The 19,316-nt window shown below is 37.4% G+C and overlaps 1 protein-coding gene across 1 annotated transcript in view; it reads left to right on the forward strand.

Annotated features, from left to right (window-relative positions):
• The window catches only part of mh (DNA-dependent metalloprotease SPRTN), a 37,599-nt gene extending 22,200 nt beyond the window's left edge, over positions 1 to 15,399 (forward strand). Inside the window, exons 3-6 of the mRNA XM_083125101.1 lie at positions 3,441 to 3,549; positions 6,017 to 6,136; positions 8,629 to 8,869; positions 13,415 to 15,399. Of these exons, the coding sequence (XP_082981227.1) occupies positions 3,441 to 3,549; positions 6,017 to 6,136; positions 8,629 to 8,869; positions 13,415 to 14,604 (1,660 nt within the window). The 3' untranslated portion in view covers positions 14,605 to 15,399. The remainder of the gene's footprint in view (positions 1 to 3,440; positions 3,550 to 6,016; positions 6,137 to 8,628; positions 8,870 to 13,414) is intronic.
• The last annotated feature ends 3,917 nt before the right edge of the window (positions 15,400 to 19,316 follow it).

Below are 19,316 nucleotides of genomic sequence, written 5' to 3' on the forward strand. Positions count from 1 at the left end.
TTTCATGTTTCTGAAAGGTGTGAGGTGCATTTTCCTACCCTGTTTTGTCACGATATGAACTGCAAAATAGACTCTTAAACCCAAAATTTAGAGTATATTTACCGATGTGACACTTTCTGAAGTCAGAATTATTCTGTAAGTAGTGCAATTCATGGAAAAATTATTAATTTTGCTGTAAATATTTGAGAAGCGAAAATGGACCCCTTTATACCTAGGTACAAGAATAAACTTAATATTCTGGTAAGGATATAAATGTGCTATTAGAAGGGATATGTTTATTTTATGTAGTAAGCTCATTTTTTAAATCAAATTCTTGGATTATATCCACATTTTTAAATCCAGAATGTCATTTTATATACTACTTTTTCACCGCTATAATGCAAAATTTTATTTTATTTACCGCTTTTGAGCTCGTAATTGACTTTGGTTTTTGTACTGAAATTTTGCTTTTTTATTTAACAAAAATATGTGCCTCTATTTATTGTGTATTTTTAAATGTGTGAGTGGTTGGTTAATTTTAACGGTTTGGGAGAAGGGTGGGGGAACAATGGTCATTTATGTCCGGTTAGATTTCGGGAGTTAACTGAAGAACTGCTGTTGGAGATTTATCCCAGAGAACTAAATCCCATCTATTTTTATTTCACTTTAATAATTCATATATATCAACATTTTTATGTTCACTATTGCAATTCTTGTTTCATTTCTGTTCAGTTATTTTCAAAACCTGCACTCCTATTGGTCGATTTGTTTTTGCGTGTCTTGTTGCCACCTGCTCTTTTCGTGGTAGTTTTGCTTTTTGTTTGGTGAAGCCACTCTGGCTGTTACGTTATGGACAAGTTGTTACGTTGTGGACAAGCACATCAGCATAGGCCTAACGTTGTGGCCATGCTGCATCAATTTCTGTGAAGTGACCGATTCCAGTGCAGTTGAAATGTAATCAGTTCCAACAGAAACATTGCAGCTAGCCCCCGTGGCGGAGTGGTTAGCACATCGTGCTACGATGCCATGGGTCCCGGGTTCGAATCCCGACCTGGTCATGGATATTTGTGAGTGTCCATTCATCAATTTCATCATATCATCACTCATCCCCATCTTCGCAAACTAGCCAAAAGTCTCACAAGAAGTGAAGTAAAATAAAGCAAATAAATCAATGAATGAAAGGAACATTGCAGTGTTCATAACATTATATCCGACAAGGATTTCTAGCATGTGCTTGTGACAATTACATACTAAACTCGTGCCGTTTCATTTGTTCGGAAGTGCAGGACATTGTATAACCTTTGTGTGTATATAGTGTATAATAATACAGACATATTGTAGCAATCATCGTACATTTTTGGTCCTAACGGTCCAAATACATACAACTGCCATCATGAAGGGAGCGATTGATTACCCCTCCATCCTTACCACCAATCTGCCCATAATGTGCTGTAAACTTTGGTGTTTAAGTGGATAAACAGCAAATTTATTTTGATTCTGGAATGTACTGGAGTTTTATTTAATTAATTGATAAAACAAGCAAACAGTAGAACTGATGCGGTGTAAGGGTGACCTTCTGGTAAGTCACTCAAACATCATTATAGTCTCATATAGACTCAGTGCTGACCCATCATTACTCATGTATAATACACTTACTATAGGCACATCCTCATGGTGAATGCACCTTTCAATATTGTACACATTAGCACAGTACAACACCCAAGTGCCCAAGCATGTGAAATAATCCTATAATCATTTCTATACCATATTTTGGAATGGAGGGAGGTTTTCTTAAAACACTAAGAGGCCTAGAAGTTCTTATTTGTACTGTACATATGTTGTTAAACTAAGGAAACAATACCTTTATTGTTCTACATGCTGCTGCATGAAAAGTCTTTACTGTAATTGTTTTTTTAAGTATTCTGTTGTAAGCATACACTCTGTGATATATAGTGGGACCCTAATTTCACATTGTCCTGCTTTATACATTTGATCCAATGTAGCAAATGTAACATATTTGGGTGGCGTAGCTCAGATGTTTGGGGTAGAGACTAGGGCTGAGCCGATACCACCATTTGCCGATACCAATATTGGTCAGGGTATTGACCCTGACCAATTCCAACCGATACCAATACTTGTATAATTCCAGTAGTTACTGAGTCATAAAACTCATCACATCACATTCTATTAATGCCATTAAATAACTTCCAAATTATTCTCATGCAGCATGATAGCACTATAAAATATCTTGTGACATTTTATGTGAACTTCTGTCTACCTCCAGAGGATGCAAAAAGCAGTAGTTTTTGATATTTTGCAAGCCTTTCTAATGTGTTGCAGTTACACCGAAATATCTGTGGATTATTGTAAGTGTCCCTGCTTCGTTTCATGATCCCCAATTTCATGTAAACAACATTCATGTCGTTTGGAATAACCTGGAGAGGGAGGAAAAAGACATAAAATATATACAAATGCAGACATATTTATTAATGCTCATTTGGCTGGCTCTATATATGCCCTGCTGTCGATTATTCTCTGTAATTTGCAATAAAAACAAGCCACTGCAGTGTCGGTATCGGCCAGCAGTCACACAGAAGAGTAGAGCACAAGAATATCCACAACCCTCCCTCCCACAGCGACATTCATCCCTTTTCCAAGAACACCAGAATGAGCCTAGCATGATAATAATGCTGGTTTTAAAAATATCCACGTGTTTACCCCACGACATTTGCGAGCAAGAATTCGCGATAAATGGTTTATTTTATTTGCACATAGCTTTGACCACCAGGCAGTTACATGCCTTCAATGTCACATTTTGGCGCAGCGCTTTCACCTTAGTCCTGCGTTTGATCTTCTAATCTTCTTCCCAGGAGTGTACAGCATATCTCAGAAATTTACATGTGTGGGACCCCAACGAAAGGGTGAACAAACCTTTGGAAAGGACAAATCTTGACAAATGAGTTGTTTCTCACTCTAGCCACTCAAAATCCTTGGTATTGGCGAAGAAAATTGAACCAATATTTTCATATTGGTATCGGCTCAGCCCTAGTAGAGACAGTAAGAGAATACATTAAGTATTCCTTAACGGGTGATCGTATCAGGTGTCCTTGGCATTGAATGATCAAGGCTGCAGGGAGTGACATTGCTCATGGTAACAGCTGGAACAACCTTTGGTAGAGACTACAGCTTCCTGCTATTATCAGTCTTTCTCCTAGCAAGGCTATAGAGTGCACATGGACCACGATGACTGCCGATGATGCAATCTACAGTGCTATGAGTGCTTCCTGTTGTGAACCGCACCAAAATAAGGTGACTTTGAGTTCATTGGATCTATGTACATGCAAAACATGCATATTGCATGAAATATAATATTTTCCTTGATTTTACATTTGTAGCCAGTATCAGAAAAATATATAATCCAGGTTCTACTGTATTTTTAATAAAATGTAACTCACCTTCAGATGTGCCGGCATGTGTTGCTACGAGGGTCGGGGAGGACTTTGCTCCATTCGTCTGAGTCTACCTCTGCTGAAGCTTCGACCACGGAAGGACTTGGTTGAAACTCTGCTAGTAAGTACTGCTTAGAGTGCTGTACTGCCATCCAAGATATTTTTAAACAGTGTGAACTTGATCCAAACATAGATGCCTAACTAATCTAACAAAGATATTTGGTATTTCCAGTTTGTTTAATTTATGCTACTTTTGTGTGGTGTTAGGTATACAAACTGATAATTTTCTAAACCATTTGCAGTGATAATATATCACCAATTACAGCATACCTAATTGTTTAACAGAAATACAATTCCATTTTCCACATCGCAAAAAGTGAAATTGTTGTTCTGTTCCCATATTATATTAATCCTTACACTGATACAAGACAATTTTCATAAAACAATTTTATTTTAAAAAAAAACAACGTGTATTTTATTTATAGTTTTTAGGGATGGGCTGATATGGAATTTTTGCCGATACCACTGTACTAGGAATGTTATTGAAATGTTATTGTTCAAATTTGATACAATTTATTGGAACTCAAGATTGCTCATGGTTTTGTACAGAAAATTTTTGTTAAGGTTTTTTTTGTCCATTTCCCCAAATAGGAAAAACTTACATCTTGTAACAGTACATTCTAAATAATGACTTGGTTGCGTAATCAAGAGGTCCCGGGTTCAAATCTGGTGGAGGCACATAGTGGTTCGGATTCCACTTTAAACTGCAAGTCCAGTCCCGATTAGCCTTACTGTTCATAAAGTGGACTTAAAACACCAAATCAACCAACCAAACAAACAAATACCGTATTTACTCATGTATAATGCACACTTTTTTCCAAAATGTTTGCTTCCAAAAAGTGTGGTGCGTATTATGCATGGAATATTTTTTTAATGTTTACGGAACCCTATCATGTTATATATCGTTGTAAAGATTGAATTCTGCAGTTTCTGAATATGGCAACAGTATTCCATTCAAGATGGCAGCACTTATTTGCAATGCGGTTGAAATAAACTAATTACAAAATGAAGGAACATTCCGATTTTTATGGTACTTCGTATGAAAATAAAGATAATGAAAAAGAAAATAATTAAAATGTATTACTGGCCAAATAATATGACATATATATAGTGTGGAAGTGCCTTAATGGAAGAAATCTTTTGCTGATAACTGCTAGTTCGAGGGTCCTGAATGTGCCTCCTATAAATGTTTCGTTAGTCATAGAAAAAGTATATATTTTGAAGTTTTAAAGAGAAAATGAGCAAAAGTCACTTATAAAAGTTTAAAGGCCATGTGCCACAATTTTTCACTTTGTAATGTAATGTGCTCCTCTTGAGCAACAGATGACTCATTGAATAGGAATGATGTCATTCACTGTCGATTGGCATAGCAACAGCTTTATGACCTACAACTAAGCATGCCATTTCTTGAACCTGGATTGTACTGTGCATTATATACGAGATATAATTGTTTGTCACTTTTCCCTATCAAAAACCAGGGTGGGCATTATACACGCGTAAATACTGTAATGACTTTATTAGAATGAACTTCCCTCACGACCAAATGGTTAATGGTTATCGATTTTCCCTTTGGTTCAAGAGGTCGCAAATGTTGCACCATGGAGTGTGATTTTTTATTTGATGAGGACTCTGATACAGTTGAAGTATTGCAAAAAGAGAGAGGCAGAGAACATATGTGTCAGAAATGTAATAAAATGCACTGCAAGTGTTGTTAGAAGCATGCATATTTCGTTTTTGACGGAAACACAGTAACATGCTGTAATGTTCATTTTTCATGTTTCTGAAAGGTGTGAGGTGCATTTTCCTACCATGTTTTGTCATGGAATTATGCGAAATGTACTGCAGAATGCAAAAATAAACTCTTAAGCAGAAAGTTTACAGAGTTTATTTACCAACACAACACTTTCTGAAGTGTGAAATATCCTAGAAGTTTTACACTTCACGGGCAATCAATTAATTCTGCTGTAAATATTTGAGAAGCAAAAATGTACTCCTTTACGCAGGAATAAATTTAATACTCTTGATAACTGCGTAAGTACACTATTAGAAGGGAAATGTTTATTTTGTGTAATAAGTGTAGTGTTTAAATTGAATTATTTAACATTTTAACACCGAAATGCCACTTTGCACACTGGTTTTGACCCCAAACGTGCCCCATTTTTGTACCAAAATCTTTGATCTTTTATTCACCATAGCTATGTAAACCTATATGTTGTTAAAATTATTTTTTGTTAAATAAAATGAAATTGTACCACAATTGAGTGTATCAAACGCTAGATTTTTCAGACTGTATGGGAAGTTGTAGGAGCCCAACTGTGTGGTTAGCTGAAGTTTTTCTTCTCAGTTGCTTTCAGTGAGTGCTCATATGGTATCTAAGTCCTCTAACTACCTTTGTTTTCTTTCATTTTATCTGATGTGGTATGGCATTAATAAAGCAACAAAATTATACTGTTCATATTATCTTTGTGTTGGAATGTATTCTCATACATTATACCATTGTTTTCTACATAATATTATTTTCCTTACAGCATGAAATGATCCATGCGTACCTGTTCGTCACAGCCAACAATAAAGACAGGGATGGTCATGGTCCAGAATTTTTGAAGCACATGAATCGCATAAACTGTGAAGCAGGAACTAGGATATCAGTGAGTACTACAGCCTGTGGGAAGCTCTTCATGTCTTATACAATAGAGAATTTCCTTTTTGGTTACTTCCAAACACCAGCTCTTTTCTTTTTCTATTTTGGTTATTCTATGTTGCTTTTGTTTGGTTTGATTTGGTGTTTTAAGTCCACTTTATGCACAGTAAGGCTAATCGAGACTGGACCTACAGTTTAAAGTGGGATCCGAACCACTATGTGCCTCCACCGGGTATCGAACCCGGGACCCCTTGATTACAAGGCAACGACGGTACCACTGCGCCATCGGATAGGCCTTATATGTTGCTTTTGTACTTCTTCAGTTAATAATACATGTCGGGGATGAAGGTTGAATTGATGAAGTGGATGATGGATTGATTGATTGAATTAAAATTGTTGGGTGCGTTGGCACGTGTGGCCATTTTGCATTCTTCAGTATATATGGGGAAATTCCCCCTTATCTAAAATTATCTCACTTAAAATGTTAAAACAAGGGGTGTAAAGAACGCATTGAGAAAAGCTAAAAGTGCAAGGTTATAAAGGGACCTGCGTCAGACAAACACAACACATTAAAAAGTCAGAAAAACTAGAAGCTTCCGCACAGACAGTTCTTTGCAAAAAGCTAAGAATATTTGATAAAAGACTGTTGTCATTGTCCAACAGGGATAACAAACAGCGGGGAAGATTAAAAGTCTTCCGGAGAAAAGCAAAATCGGCACATCCAACAAGATTATGCCGAATACTTAAAATGACATTACAAACACGACACATCGGAGGGTCCAGCCCTTGCAGCAAGTGGCCATGTGTTAGGTGGCTGTGTCCAATATGCAGTCGAGTAAGAAGAACTTCTTCTCGGTGAGAGGGACAGGACGAGGAATGCGTTGAATATAATACCTTTAATACCATGAAGCTTGTTTCCCTTTAACGCATTCCACTCCGCCTGTCAAATGTCAAGAAGGCAACAACAAAACATGCTCTGCAGATCTCTAGCTGGCAGAAGGTAGACGAGAACGTCGTTATGTGCATCAGCAGACTTATCGGCAGCACCAGCTGTTTTGTTCCTCTTTATGCCCACACGACTAGGGACCCAGCAGAAGCGGACATCAGCACTGGCAGATAAGAACACAAGTCGTCAAAAGATGCGCAAGAACCGTAATGATACGTACGTGCCTTAAGCAGTGTTCAAACCTAGAACCTTTTGTGGTGCATCCTTGAACTCTGCCAGGGAGCTGCTGTCATAACAACTTATTTGTTAAAACGAGATAAAATGACAACATGTACCTTGATTTGTCTTCTGCATTTTCGGACCAACATTGGTCCTTCTTCAGGGTTGGAAGGAAAGAAGAGTTTCTGAATAAGGACCAACGTTGGCTCGAAAATTTGAAAGACAAAACAAGGAACATGTTATGGTTTTAGCTCATTCCTAATATGTTGATGGCATTTGGCCTGAAATTCCAACTTTATATTATGATCAATGCTTTTGTGTGTGAGGAATAATCTTTTCGGAAGGCACTGAAATGCCAACTTTGTTTCTCATAGTTCACTCTTGTAGGCTGATGAAATTCTTACTTGTGCAAAAACATACTTTAATTGCCTATACATTTCTCACACCTATGTACATAAAACACCATGGCTGGCTTACAGGTGCACCACAAAATATTCCAATATTTTCATTGAAATTCAATCAATGATAGGATTGTTCCTAGTATGTGGTTATTTAGTAGAACAGATAAAATGTTTATTTTTTAAGTTAACCATACTAACAGAGTGTTGCAAGTGTTAGATAGGCTTACTTTCTGACTAGTGCGCCATGGAAAAATCTTGAAACACTAAGGGTGCCCTGGAACGAAAACGTTTGGGAACCCCTGCCCTAGTCCAAAATAAATTTGTTATTAAAAAAGCTACCAAAATTGGCAATTAATTGAAATATTTTTTTGAAAACAGGGAATTAATCTTTTATGCAAGAATGAATCGTCTTTTAATTGCATTCATGTTTTCTTTTTCGTTATTTTTTGGGAAACCTGAGATTTATTCTGTGTGGACATTGTTGTAGTGTTTCACTTAGAAACTTTTTCATCCTTTAATCTGTATACACCAGAATCTTAGGCTAAGTTAACAAGAATACAGTGGAACCATGATTTTACATTTTGCCATACTATTGTAATCTCAGTAGAGTCTAGTTTAAATTTTTCTCAAGATTTTATATTTTCGTGCATTATAAGCTTGTTCATGTAAGATTGAGGTTATACTGTATTTATTAGTTTAGTATTTTACATTTTCTTTGGAAACTATAACATTCATTTGCCATGAAGAATGTTCACGAAGTAAGATGCACAGGGTTCTATTTCAGTATTGTTCTTAAGAAAATAATTCATAAAGCTATAATAATAATACATGCTGCCAAATGGAGCATATATTCAAAACTAGCTTTAAAACATGTGTGTGTAGTCGAACGTTTGTCAGTGCAGATTCTATCTTAATGTTATCCATATTTTGCAGGTTTTTCATAACTTCCATGATGAGGTTAATTTGTATAAACAGCATTGGTGGAGGTGCGATGGGCCTTGCAAGTCAAGACGTCCATTCTTCGGCATGGTGAAGAGGGCCATGAACAGAGCTCCAGGGCCGACGGACAACTGGTGGGGTGATCATCAAGCCACATGCGGAGGGACGTTCCACAAGATCAAGGAACCTCCTGAGTACACAGCAAAGAAGCAGAAGGAAGCTGAGAGGAAGGAAGGTAATTTCATTCTCAATACTCTCACACTAACTGTATTGTTTTATTTAGAAGCATCTAAAATGGGTGGTCCCCTGCATAGTTGCAATTCTAAATTGCCTCTGTGTTTCAAAACCATGCCAATTTCTTGATCTGAGAATAGCTATTAATACATAGAAACCAAAATTAATATCAGTTCTTGATGTTATAATATATACAGGAATGCCTATTCTAGGCCAGCTAGGTTACATGCAAAACCCCAAACCCAGAGACTAAAAAAGAGTTGACTAACAGGTTGGATTTCTTCAGTAATAGTAATTAATTAATTAAAAAAAACTATAAAAGTGAAATGGCCATTTTCCATGATTTTTCAGTTTGTAACAGAATGTTTTGCAACGGCAAGGAAAAACAGCTCCATTCTGGCAGAATTCGAGCATGCACCTCCTGACACATGGGATGTGTATCAGCGGTATTTGTAGGATGAGAAATAATAAAATATAACCTCCTGAGCGCTGGAAATGCATAACATTATTTTTGATCTCGCTTTCTTCTACTACAGAAGAAACAAGGTGGTTACAGAAGTGAAAGCCTTGGGATGCATTGGGATGGTGGAGGGAGATGGGAGAGGTGGTGTGGGTTGGTGACACATTGTATACACAAGATGATATTCTCCTCTTGGTCCACATACCAACAGACAACTCATTGAATACTTATGATGTCATTCACTCTTGATCGGCATAGCAACAGCAGCTTTATGACCACAACTAAGAAAGACATTTCTTGAATCTGAATTTTACTGCGCATTATAAATGAGATATAATTGTTAGTTGCTTTTCCCCATCAAAAACCAGGGTGCAGATTAAACACACGTAAATGTAATATTTTGTAATTCAAACCAAAGTTTATACCCCTTCAAAATTTCTATTTAAAAAGTTCCTATGTCCAATTTGAGTTTTTGAACCTTTTGTTTGGATAATTCGAAGGCAGTTATCCCAAGACAGAAGTAGGGAAAGAAAGTTTCTCTTTGTTGGTATGCAGCCTCCACCTTCTCCTCAATAACTTGGGATTGTCCACCCCTTTTGTGTGCAGATGTTCGTCCTTAAACCACCACTAGCCAATGCTTTGTACAAGTCTTCTTATCTGCCCTCAGTTGTCAGTTGTGATTAGTCAGGGTATGTTGTTCGTAATGGAATAGTGTGGTGCTTTGAATCTCAAGCAAACATTAGTGATAACTTGTTTAGTGCCATGTAAAAGTAAACAAACAAAAGCAAACAAAAATCATGAACTTCTTTAAGTGAGTACAGGTAGCTAATGTTGTTACATGTGTGTGTGATTTTGTGTGTTAATGCAGTGTACATACTTAAACATGCTTTCCATTTACTGGTAGTTAGCCGGCCCCCATTACCACATCACGCTGTGTTGTCAGGTTTCCCGGGTTTGAATCCTGGCCTGGGCATGGCTGTTTGTGAGTGTCCATTCATCAATTTCATCATATCATCACTCATCCCCATCTTTGTAAATTAGCCAAGAGTGGCACAAAAATCGAAGTAAAATAAAGCAAATCAATCAACCATTTACTGGTAGCTTCATTACTATTGTGAGCGGAATTGTTTTTGGCTTGCGCTATATGACCATTCACAAAATATGACAATTTTTACAGTAAGGTCCAATACATTTTCATTATTTCCATTTATACTGAAGTACAGTAGTTTTTGTATTGATTTTCTGTAATAATGCATGTTTTTGTTACTTCGAAATTTGAAAAATTTGAATTTTATTGTACCCCCTTGGAGTTCGAATTAAAAATAGTCCTCTCTATGTAAGAAAAATTGATTACAGCGTGTGAATAAAATTGTTCATTTCAATAAGAGTATGATGCTTCAGGAGTTCATTCAGAATGGCATCTTTCACAGTTGGTCCCGGGTTCGAATCCTGCTCAGGCTTGGTTGTTTGTGAATGTCCAAACTTTTGTTTGTGAAAATAAACTAAATCAAATCAAATCAAATCAAAATCTTTCACAGTTGACTGGCCCTGCGCCTGGACCCTCCTCCTTGGTAAAGTCATCACCTTGTAATCAAGGGGTCCCAGGTTCGATACCTGGTGGAGGTATGAGACACAGTGGTTTGGATACTACTTTAAATTGTTTGTCCATCCCCGATTAGCCTTTCTGTGCACAGTTCAAATTCATATACAACTCGGTGCCTAAGCATGTTCCATGATCGACTTTCAGTATCTCTGACGTTCCCAGGTTTGAGTTCCAGTTTGGGCATAGGTGTTCTTTGCGAGTGTCCACCACTTCCATCACTCATCTTCATCATTGCCATTAGCCAAAAGTGCCAGTAAAATTATGTTAAATAATAAAAATACACTTGCTGACCATGTCTCCAACTAGGCTTCTGTCAAGATGAAGCTAAGGCATCACAGAGGTAGCATTCTGGCTGCTGCTTACAAAGGATGTACAAAGAAAAAGCAGGGGGAGGGGGCATTGGGGGTTCAACAGGTTCAACCTCCCATGAAATATCCTTGAAGTAGTCTGGTCACGGAAACCTACAACAAACGACTGGGGGTTCGTCGTGCTGACCACACATCACCCTGTAACTGGTTAGATGATCTCCTACCTCAGCAGGTGGGAGTGAGACTGGCAGTCAGTATGTAAGTCCTGGCCATCACAAGCTGTTGCGCCATGGATTATTATTATTATTTTTTTGTAGTAGTAGTAGTGCTAAAATTATACATGAAATAATTACAGAGAACCTTAGTACTCACTTCCGTTGTTCTATTAATTTCGATGGCCACTGCCACCATTCTCATTTGAACTTACTGTGCTGTTGCTTGGCATCAACTAAGCGGAGGATGGTGCAGTGGCGACTGAAATTAATATAATAACTCAAAACAGTTTTATCTGAAAAGTGAATAATAAAGTTATCTGTATTTATTTGCATATTCCCAAAACATAAAACATGAAAGATTAGCTTTCTTTAGCCACTTATTTTATATTGCAATATTCTAACTGCATTACTCTCCATTTATGGCCTGCAGATGGACTAGAAGTGTTCTTTAAACAGCTGACTGCTACGTGCTTTAACAGAAACTTCTATAAAATTTAAATATTTTTTTAATAAGAATATAGTGTTAAAAATTCAATAACTCCCTTGCACAATAATGTTCTTCAAACTTTACATAACCTTTATTGCCTATCACAAAATAATGTTACTATTAAAGTGATTTATATTGTGCTGTGAAATTTCACCCTGGATTGAAAGTATTCATTTTTTGTATACTGTTCTGTGGAGAGAAAAAATACATCAATATTATTTATTTATGCATTGTCACAGTTCATATTTGACTGGTGTGAAGAATTTAAAGTGTATGACAAGGGCTCAAAGATAGATGAAAAGTCCTTCTTTTTCGGGACCTTGAATACCATGCTAATCATAATAGAAGTCAAGTTTCCTTTCAGTTAGAAGTAGAAAATATTGTTTTCATTTTTATTTGCATCTTGCAGGTAACATACATCCATTGTATTTTTTGTATTTCCATCTTCCAAAATTATACGATGGACAATCAATATTTTGTTCCAGTTCAAATATGAAGTTGTGGAAGAACAGGTGTCTTCTTGTCCTGTCATACATAATGACCATATTTAGGAAGAAATGTAAGATTTAACATTGCAAGCAGCTGCAAATCGAGAATACAGTTGCAATTAACATATTTTACCTTTCTCAGTTTAATAGTTGAATTAATTTTCTTGTAGGCTACAGTTATTACAAGCATAAAAACACAGTTTTTTGTTGTGACGTTTCAGGAGAACACACGCTCCATTCATCAGACATTTATTTTTAGTTTGATTCAAGATACAGTTACAACAATGGTTAAAAAATTTTAAACAAAAAAGAATCAGTTATACAATGGATGTTGTCAATGTTACATTGTTGCAATATAGCAACTTAACTGAAAACAAGCAGCCTGTTTTATTTTTATTTCAGATATAATTTTGATCACATTATTTTTCTTTTTTATTTAAAAATTATGAATCCCAAATATCATCATGCAATTCAAAATCATCATTGCTTTCACAGAGTTTCTTGATGTTTTCCATTACATTAAATTTTAAAGATGGTGGCTTGCCTTACTCCACTTGTGAAAATGAAAACTCCATAGTCAAACTAAAAATAAATGTCTGATGAAGGGAGCGTGTGTTCTCCTGAAACGTCACAACGAAAAACTATGTTTTCATGCTTGTAATAACCGTAGTCTACAAGATAAATAATTCTACAATGCAAGCAGTGCGTACATACAAGAAGAACTATCAATAGTTGAAACCTTGAAACATCCATTTGTGTTGAATTATTAAGGTGTTGCCAACTACACGACTCTTTTCATCATCGATGAAAAATGTATGTGTACATATTAATATCTAGTTGTTTTAATTTTTTTAGATCATCATTTACCAAGTCCTAATTATGATTGCTATTGAAATTATTAGGTTTAAATTATTTCTGCATAAGTAATTGTGAACTGTTTTCCTACCTTTCATTCTTGATAATTGTTTTTCTGTGTTTTTGACAGCTAAAAATAAGAAAGAGAAGACACTTGGGAAAGACATCCGAACGTTCTTCCCAGGACAGGGTCACACACTTGGTAGCGGAGAAGGATTGAAACCAGGAAGCAGCTCAGTCCATGGTTCATTAAAACGCCAGCATTCTGCAGGAAGGGACAGTGGTACAGTTGCTGCAAAGCAGAGACTCAAGAAAAAAGACCCGTCTATCTCAGGCATTACGAGCATTGGGAAGAACGAAGGCAGTTCTGCAAAAGTACAAAACGGTTTTTCCTCCAGCTCCAGTCAGAGATCAGGTGGTGGTGGGGGAATGGGTGGAACAAGATTAGCAAACGGAGGTGGGGGAACGATAGTAATTACCTCTCGTAAAAACAAGGACCAAGAAGTGAAAGAACATGATGATAATACAGACAGCAAGCCGACCCTAAACATTGTTCCCTTTTCTGGCAAAGGATACACTTTAGGGGGGATAGGAGAGACACCTGGCTGTTTGTCTCCGAAACGTACAGTTGTGTTTACGCCAGATCGGAACTACAAGAGCAAAACTCCAGAAAAAATTCATATAGGCAAGTATGTTGAGCAGTATTTGAATGTTATAGATGGTAATAGGACACCAAATAGAGCAAGTCGGAACCTGAACCTAGACAAACCTGAAACATCAACTAGGAGTGAGAATCAGCCAAGTACAAGTTATCAGAGTAGGACTCCGGAGAAGCATGTACAGAAATATGTTGATAAATATTTTAAAGCAATCGGGCAAAATCCAGGAGATTCTGATCAACAACAGACAGTTGGGAACAAATTTGAATTGCCCCATGCCGGTCCTAGTCACGATTCGGTCCTAGACTATGAAACTAGCGAGAGTTTATTAGCCGAAAGATCTCGGGGAGTAAAAACAGAAACCGATGTTGAAACATATGACCTAACAGGGGATAATATTGTGTCTTGCCCGGTATGCTACACTGAGCTTGAAGTTACCGATCTGAATAGCCACTTGGATGTTTGCGTCAGTGTAAGCCCAGTGAAATCCCAACCTTTAGTGAAGGAAGATGATGATAGTGACAGTGATGCTACAACTATTTCCTTCAATGGTCAGTGTTCTGGCTTTTACCCTTGTCCATCGTGCAGTGTGCTCGTAAAGGAGGATATGATGAACGCTCATTTAGATGCTTGTCTGCAATCAATGACATGGGATGATTAACTGTACTGTGAAATGTTAGCTTTTAAAAGTGTGTTCAGGTTTGTTAAGAGATAAACGTAATATATTTTATTCTTGCTTTTATATGAAATATGTATATAATGCAATAATCTATAAAGTAAATTTAGTAATTTATTTTTTAAAAATACTGGAAGATTAGATCTTAATGGTGTCATAGTTTGTCAGAGGATGATCATATACCTTATTTAGTTCTTCAATATTTTAAAACATGTGCCAAAAATTGTAACTTGTAGATCATGTTATGAATTAATTTTATGAATTTTCTTTTTTATACTTCCCATGTTCCATAAATATGATGGAGAGGGACTACTTTCTTTGAGAACTCTTTTTTTAAAAAATTGTGCATTCTTTTTCTTTTTAATGTGTTAATTTTGTTCTCTAGTTTTTACCAATTATTGTATATTCTATTTCACAAAAAATAATTTTGAATATACCATGCTTTATTTTATTTAATAAATAGAGTTGTAGAATTATATTGAAATAGTGTGTGATCTTTTATGTATTTTCGGAATATTTGAAATCAGAGTTTTTAGATGTGTTGTCAGAAACATTTTTGTGGCATGTGCTATCAGTTTTCCCACACTATTTTACTGATAAATTGTTGTATTTATTTGATAATCCTCTCGATATGAAACTACATAATACGGGTTTTAGTGTGTATGTTTAAAATATGGGAAAGAAGTGGGGTGTAGTCTGTTAACAATGTTTTCCCATTTGCTTCCAAATTTTAAATATATAGTAGCATGTCCAGCTCTCTCTGCTTATTGTAGCTTGAAAATGGCGAGATCTTTGAAATATACAGTCCTTTTCCAAGAATCTTTTTGTTTACTGATGTACTCTTTCATCATGTACTGTGTCTGTGTTTCTTCCAGTCTTTTACCTTTGGTGTTAAAAAAAACAAAACATTCTATCACATGCAAATGTCTTAATTCTTTTCCGATGGTATACAACAATAACGTCATCTCAAATAGAAGTATAAAGAAAGTATCTATATGTATGTGTTAATAGTAATACATAGTTATGAATGATGTACATGAACAGTAAAGGAAAATATAAAGGTCAATGTTTTGATCTTCCAAATGAAGGTTGAAAGTCGTGAGTTGGCATCTTATAAAGACCTTCATTTAGAAGATCGAACCATTGAACATTATCTTTTTATTGACCACTCGATTATGCCTTTTGGGGTCTAAGTGGTGACCTTTGTACTAGAAATCCACATAGTATACTTTTGAAACTACAATGTTGCAATCCAACGAGGCTCTGGCATATGAACCTCCAGTCAGTATAATTCTCTGTAGGACAGTGTTTTGTACTTATATGTACCTCAGCTTTTAACCTGGTAAAGATATTTTTATTCCGCAGAGAGACATGTTGATTTTATTTATAGTAAGGAGCTTGGTCTCACTTACTGATGTAAGTGCTGATGCGTCCAAAATATTCATTTCAATCAATCAATCAAAGAATGTGTTCAGTACTGTAATATAATTATAATTAAAAAAATGATTAGAGTTGCTCACTAGATGGCAGTGAGGTCTGCCATGTGAAGTACGTGTCATATGCATGACGTAATAGGACTGACTGAAGTCAAGTGTCTTCGTGTGTTTGTGTGAGCGAGCGCGACCACAAATGGTGGTACTTTGTCGTCGTATAACCTGTTGTCTTTGTGAATAATATCCGTTATTATAATACATGTTTGTGTTCATGAGCTACGAGAGACTTCATTCTTTCACCCAACACGAGATCAACACACTCCTGGACTTGGGAAAGTTACGCCAAGTGTCTTAATGGTGTAACGCCGCTTCATGGTCCTCCAAACCCGGATTTGCGCAGTACATGCCACGTGTAGTGAATTGACTCAAACCAGCAGTTTTTTGTACATCCTATCCCATGCTGGGTGTGTTCTGACTCTTGTGTCTGGACTAGAATTAGTGTTGTGAACAATGGAGCAGATACTTTCGTGCAAACGTGTTCTGAAACGTGAAGTTATGCATGTGGAAAACAAGATTGCATCAGACGACCTCTCACAAGAGAGTGTTACCCTGTACATCAACAAACCGTGCAATTAACAGAGGACACTCAGAAACTTCTACGTGATCTGTCTTCCGAATGCAGTGATGAGCAATTTGCGGAGTTTGATGCAGAAATTAGACAAAAAAGACAAATAAGAGCAGATGTTGGTGACTTTGTATCGTGCCCAAAAGCAGCAGGGTATGGCAATGGCTGCCAGTGCATCGTCGGGTAAAGCCGGTAGTGACGTAAGACTGCCCAAATTGGACTTGCCTGTGTTCGCGGGAAACTTACAGCAGTGGCTGTTGTTTCGTGATTTGTTCGTTGCGTCTGTACATAATAATAACTCTTTGTCCCCTGCACAGAAACTTCAATATTTGAAGTCTAGTATACGTGGTGAACCTGCATTGTTGCTGCAATCTATTATGATCACAAATTACAAAGAAGCGTGGGAAATTTTGAACAATAGATATCAGCAAAGGCACGTTCTCGTGAATGACACGATCAAGCGACTCGTGTCGCAACCTTGTATCCAGACAGAATCAGCTGTTGCCTTGCGGAAAGTTGTGGATGTAACAACCGAGTGCTTTCGTGTAGTCAGAGTTATAGAAGTTCCAGTTCAACATTGGGATGCCATTTTGGTTTTCTATACCGTGGAGAAGCTCGACAGTGTGCCGGGGCAACAGTGGGAGCTTAGTGTGTCAGCCGATCAACTTCCGACGTTTGAGCAGCTACGAGCCTTCCTCGATACGAGAGCTTTGTCAGTGTCTTCCAGACACCTCAAACAACAAGGATACTCAGTGAAACAACCCTTTAGTGATTCCAATGCCAAAAGAAATGTGAGTTCTTTTCATGTGTCAGTGTGTTGCCCTAAATGTCACCAGGAGTCCCACCCGCTGTATAAGTGTAATCAATATAATAGCCTATCAGAGCCTGAGAGAGAAGCATTTGTGAAAAGTAGTGGCTTGTGCTATAATTGCCTTAGTTCTTTTCATGGCAAATGCAAATGCAGCGCTAGGTTGTGCGGTACTTGCAATAAGAAACACTATACATCACTTCATCGTAAAGTGACCCCCTCCCCCCAAGGAAGTTTTGGCAACTTCGCATAAGATGGTGACGTCACATTTAGCGGCCGATCATGGGGAATCGAGCGCTGAAGTGTTACTTCCGACAGCAGTTGCAAACATAAAGGATAAAGATAACCAGTGTCAGCCTTTCTTTGCATTATTGGATAGTTGTAGTGATGTTTCGTTTATTAGTTCCAATGAAGTTCAAATGTTAGGGCTGAAAAGAAAGAGCGTGTTTGTGTCAGTAACAGGCATTTCTTCTGTTAACATTGGGAAATCACATTCAGCTGTTGATATCACGACGGCAAACATTCGTACACAACCTCTGCGTTGGTGGTGTAAAAGATTACGTCACCCCTGCCACATGAGACTATTCAAAACACCGGGAGCTTGAGTCACTTATGCAGACTTGACCTTGCTGACCCCACATTTCATAAAAGGGGAAACATTGACCTCCTTTTCGGGTGTGATATATATGCGTCGCTGCTAATGAGAGGAAAACGAGAAGGCAAGGAAGAACCGATTTGCCATTCAAACTCGCTTAGGTTGGACTATTTGCGGCGGAGTAAAGCAACAAACTTCAAAACATTCATTCACCTCTCTTCACGTGTCAGTTGAAGAAAATAATTTAAACCAATCATTAAGAAAATTCTTTGAGATTAAAGAATTGGCGCAGAGAGAGCTTATAACAGAAGATGAGCGCTTATGCGAAGAGCATTTTGAAACTACACATCGTCGCAAAACAGATGGACGTTACGTCGTAAATTTGCCATTTCAAGGCAATTGGGAAGAATTAGGGTACTCTAAAGAGAGAGCAAGAAAATGTTTGTTATCACAAGAGCAAATATTACAGAAAGATCCAGTAAAGCAACAACAATACCAGGCTTTTATGCGAGAATATCTCACCTTGCAACACACAACACCAGTGGCGGAGGATGAGGCCCCCATGGTACCCTTCACATCTTATTACATTCCACATCATTGTGTAACAAATTAAAGCAGCACTTAGACTAAGTTGAGAGTAGTTTTTCATGCATCTTGCAAGACAAGTAGTGGACTTTCCCTGAATGATGTACTTATGAATGGTGAAAAGCAACAACCAGACTTATTTCCGTTGCCTCCCAGTTGCTTTAATTTCTGACATTCGTATGATGTATAGACAGGTAGAGGTCGCTTATGAAGATAGAGATTTTCAGTTGATTTAGTGGAGAGAGACCCCTGAACAACTGATGAAGGAATTCCGTTTAAATACTCTTACTTATGGTACTAAGTCCGCAGGTTTTCTCGCCACAAGAGTGCTTCGACAATTAGCGAATGACGAAGGAGAGAATTATCCTCTCGCCACAAGGAGCTTACTCAGTCATGTATACATGGATGACTTTCTAAAGTAAGAAAAAAAAAAAAAGTAAAGTGTTCCCCTGTGCTTAGCACCACACCATGAAGGCATATAGGAGGTAACGCCCCACACTTTCTTGATCCGGTCGTGAGTGAGGGTGATGTGATCAGCATCACGCCCCTGACCGCCTTTACCCCCCAGGGTTTCCCCCCAGGTACCCATGTTATTCGACGCTGGGTGGGCGCCGGAGCCGCTTCCATCGTTAGAAAAGTTCCCGGATTTGA

The sequence above is a fragment of the Lepisma saccharinum genome, chromosome 7 (genome assembly GCF_977018435.1).
Source record: "Lepisma saccharinum chromosome 7, izLepSacc3.1, whole genome shotgun sequence".
NCBI lineage: Eukaryota > Metazoa > Arthropoda > Insecta > Zygentoma > Lepismatidae > Lepisma > Lepisma saccharinum.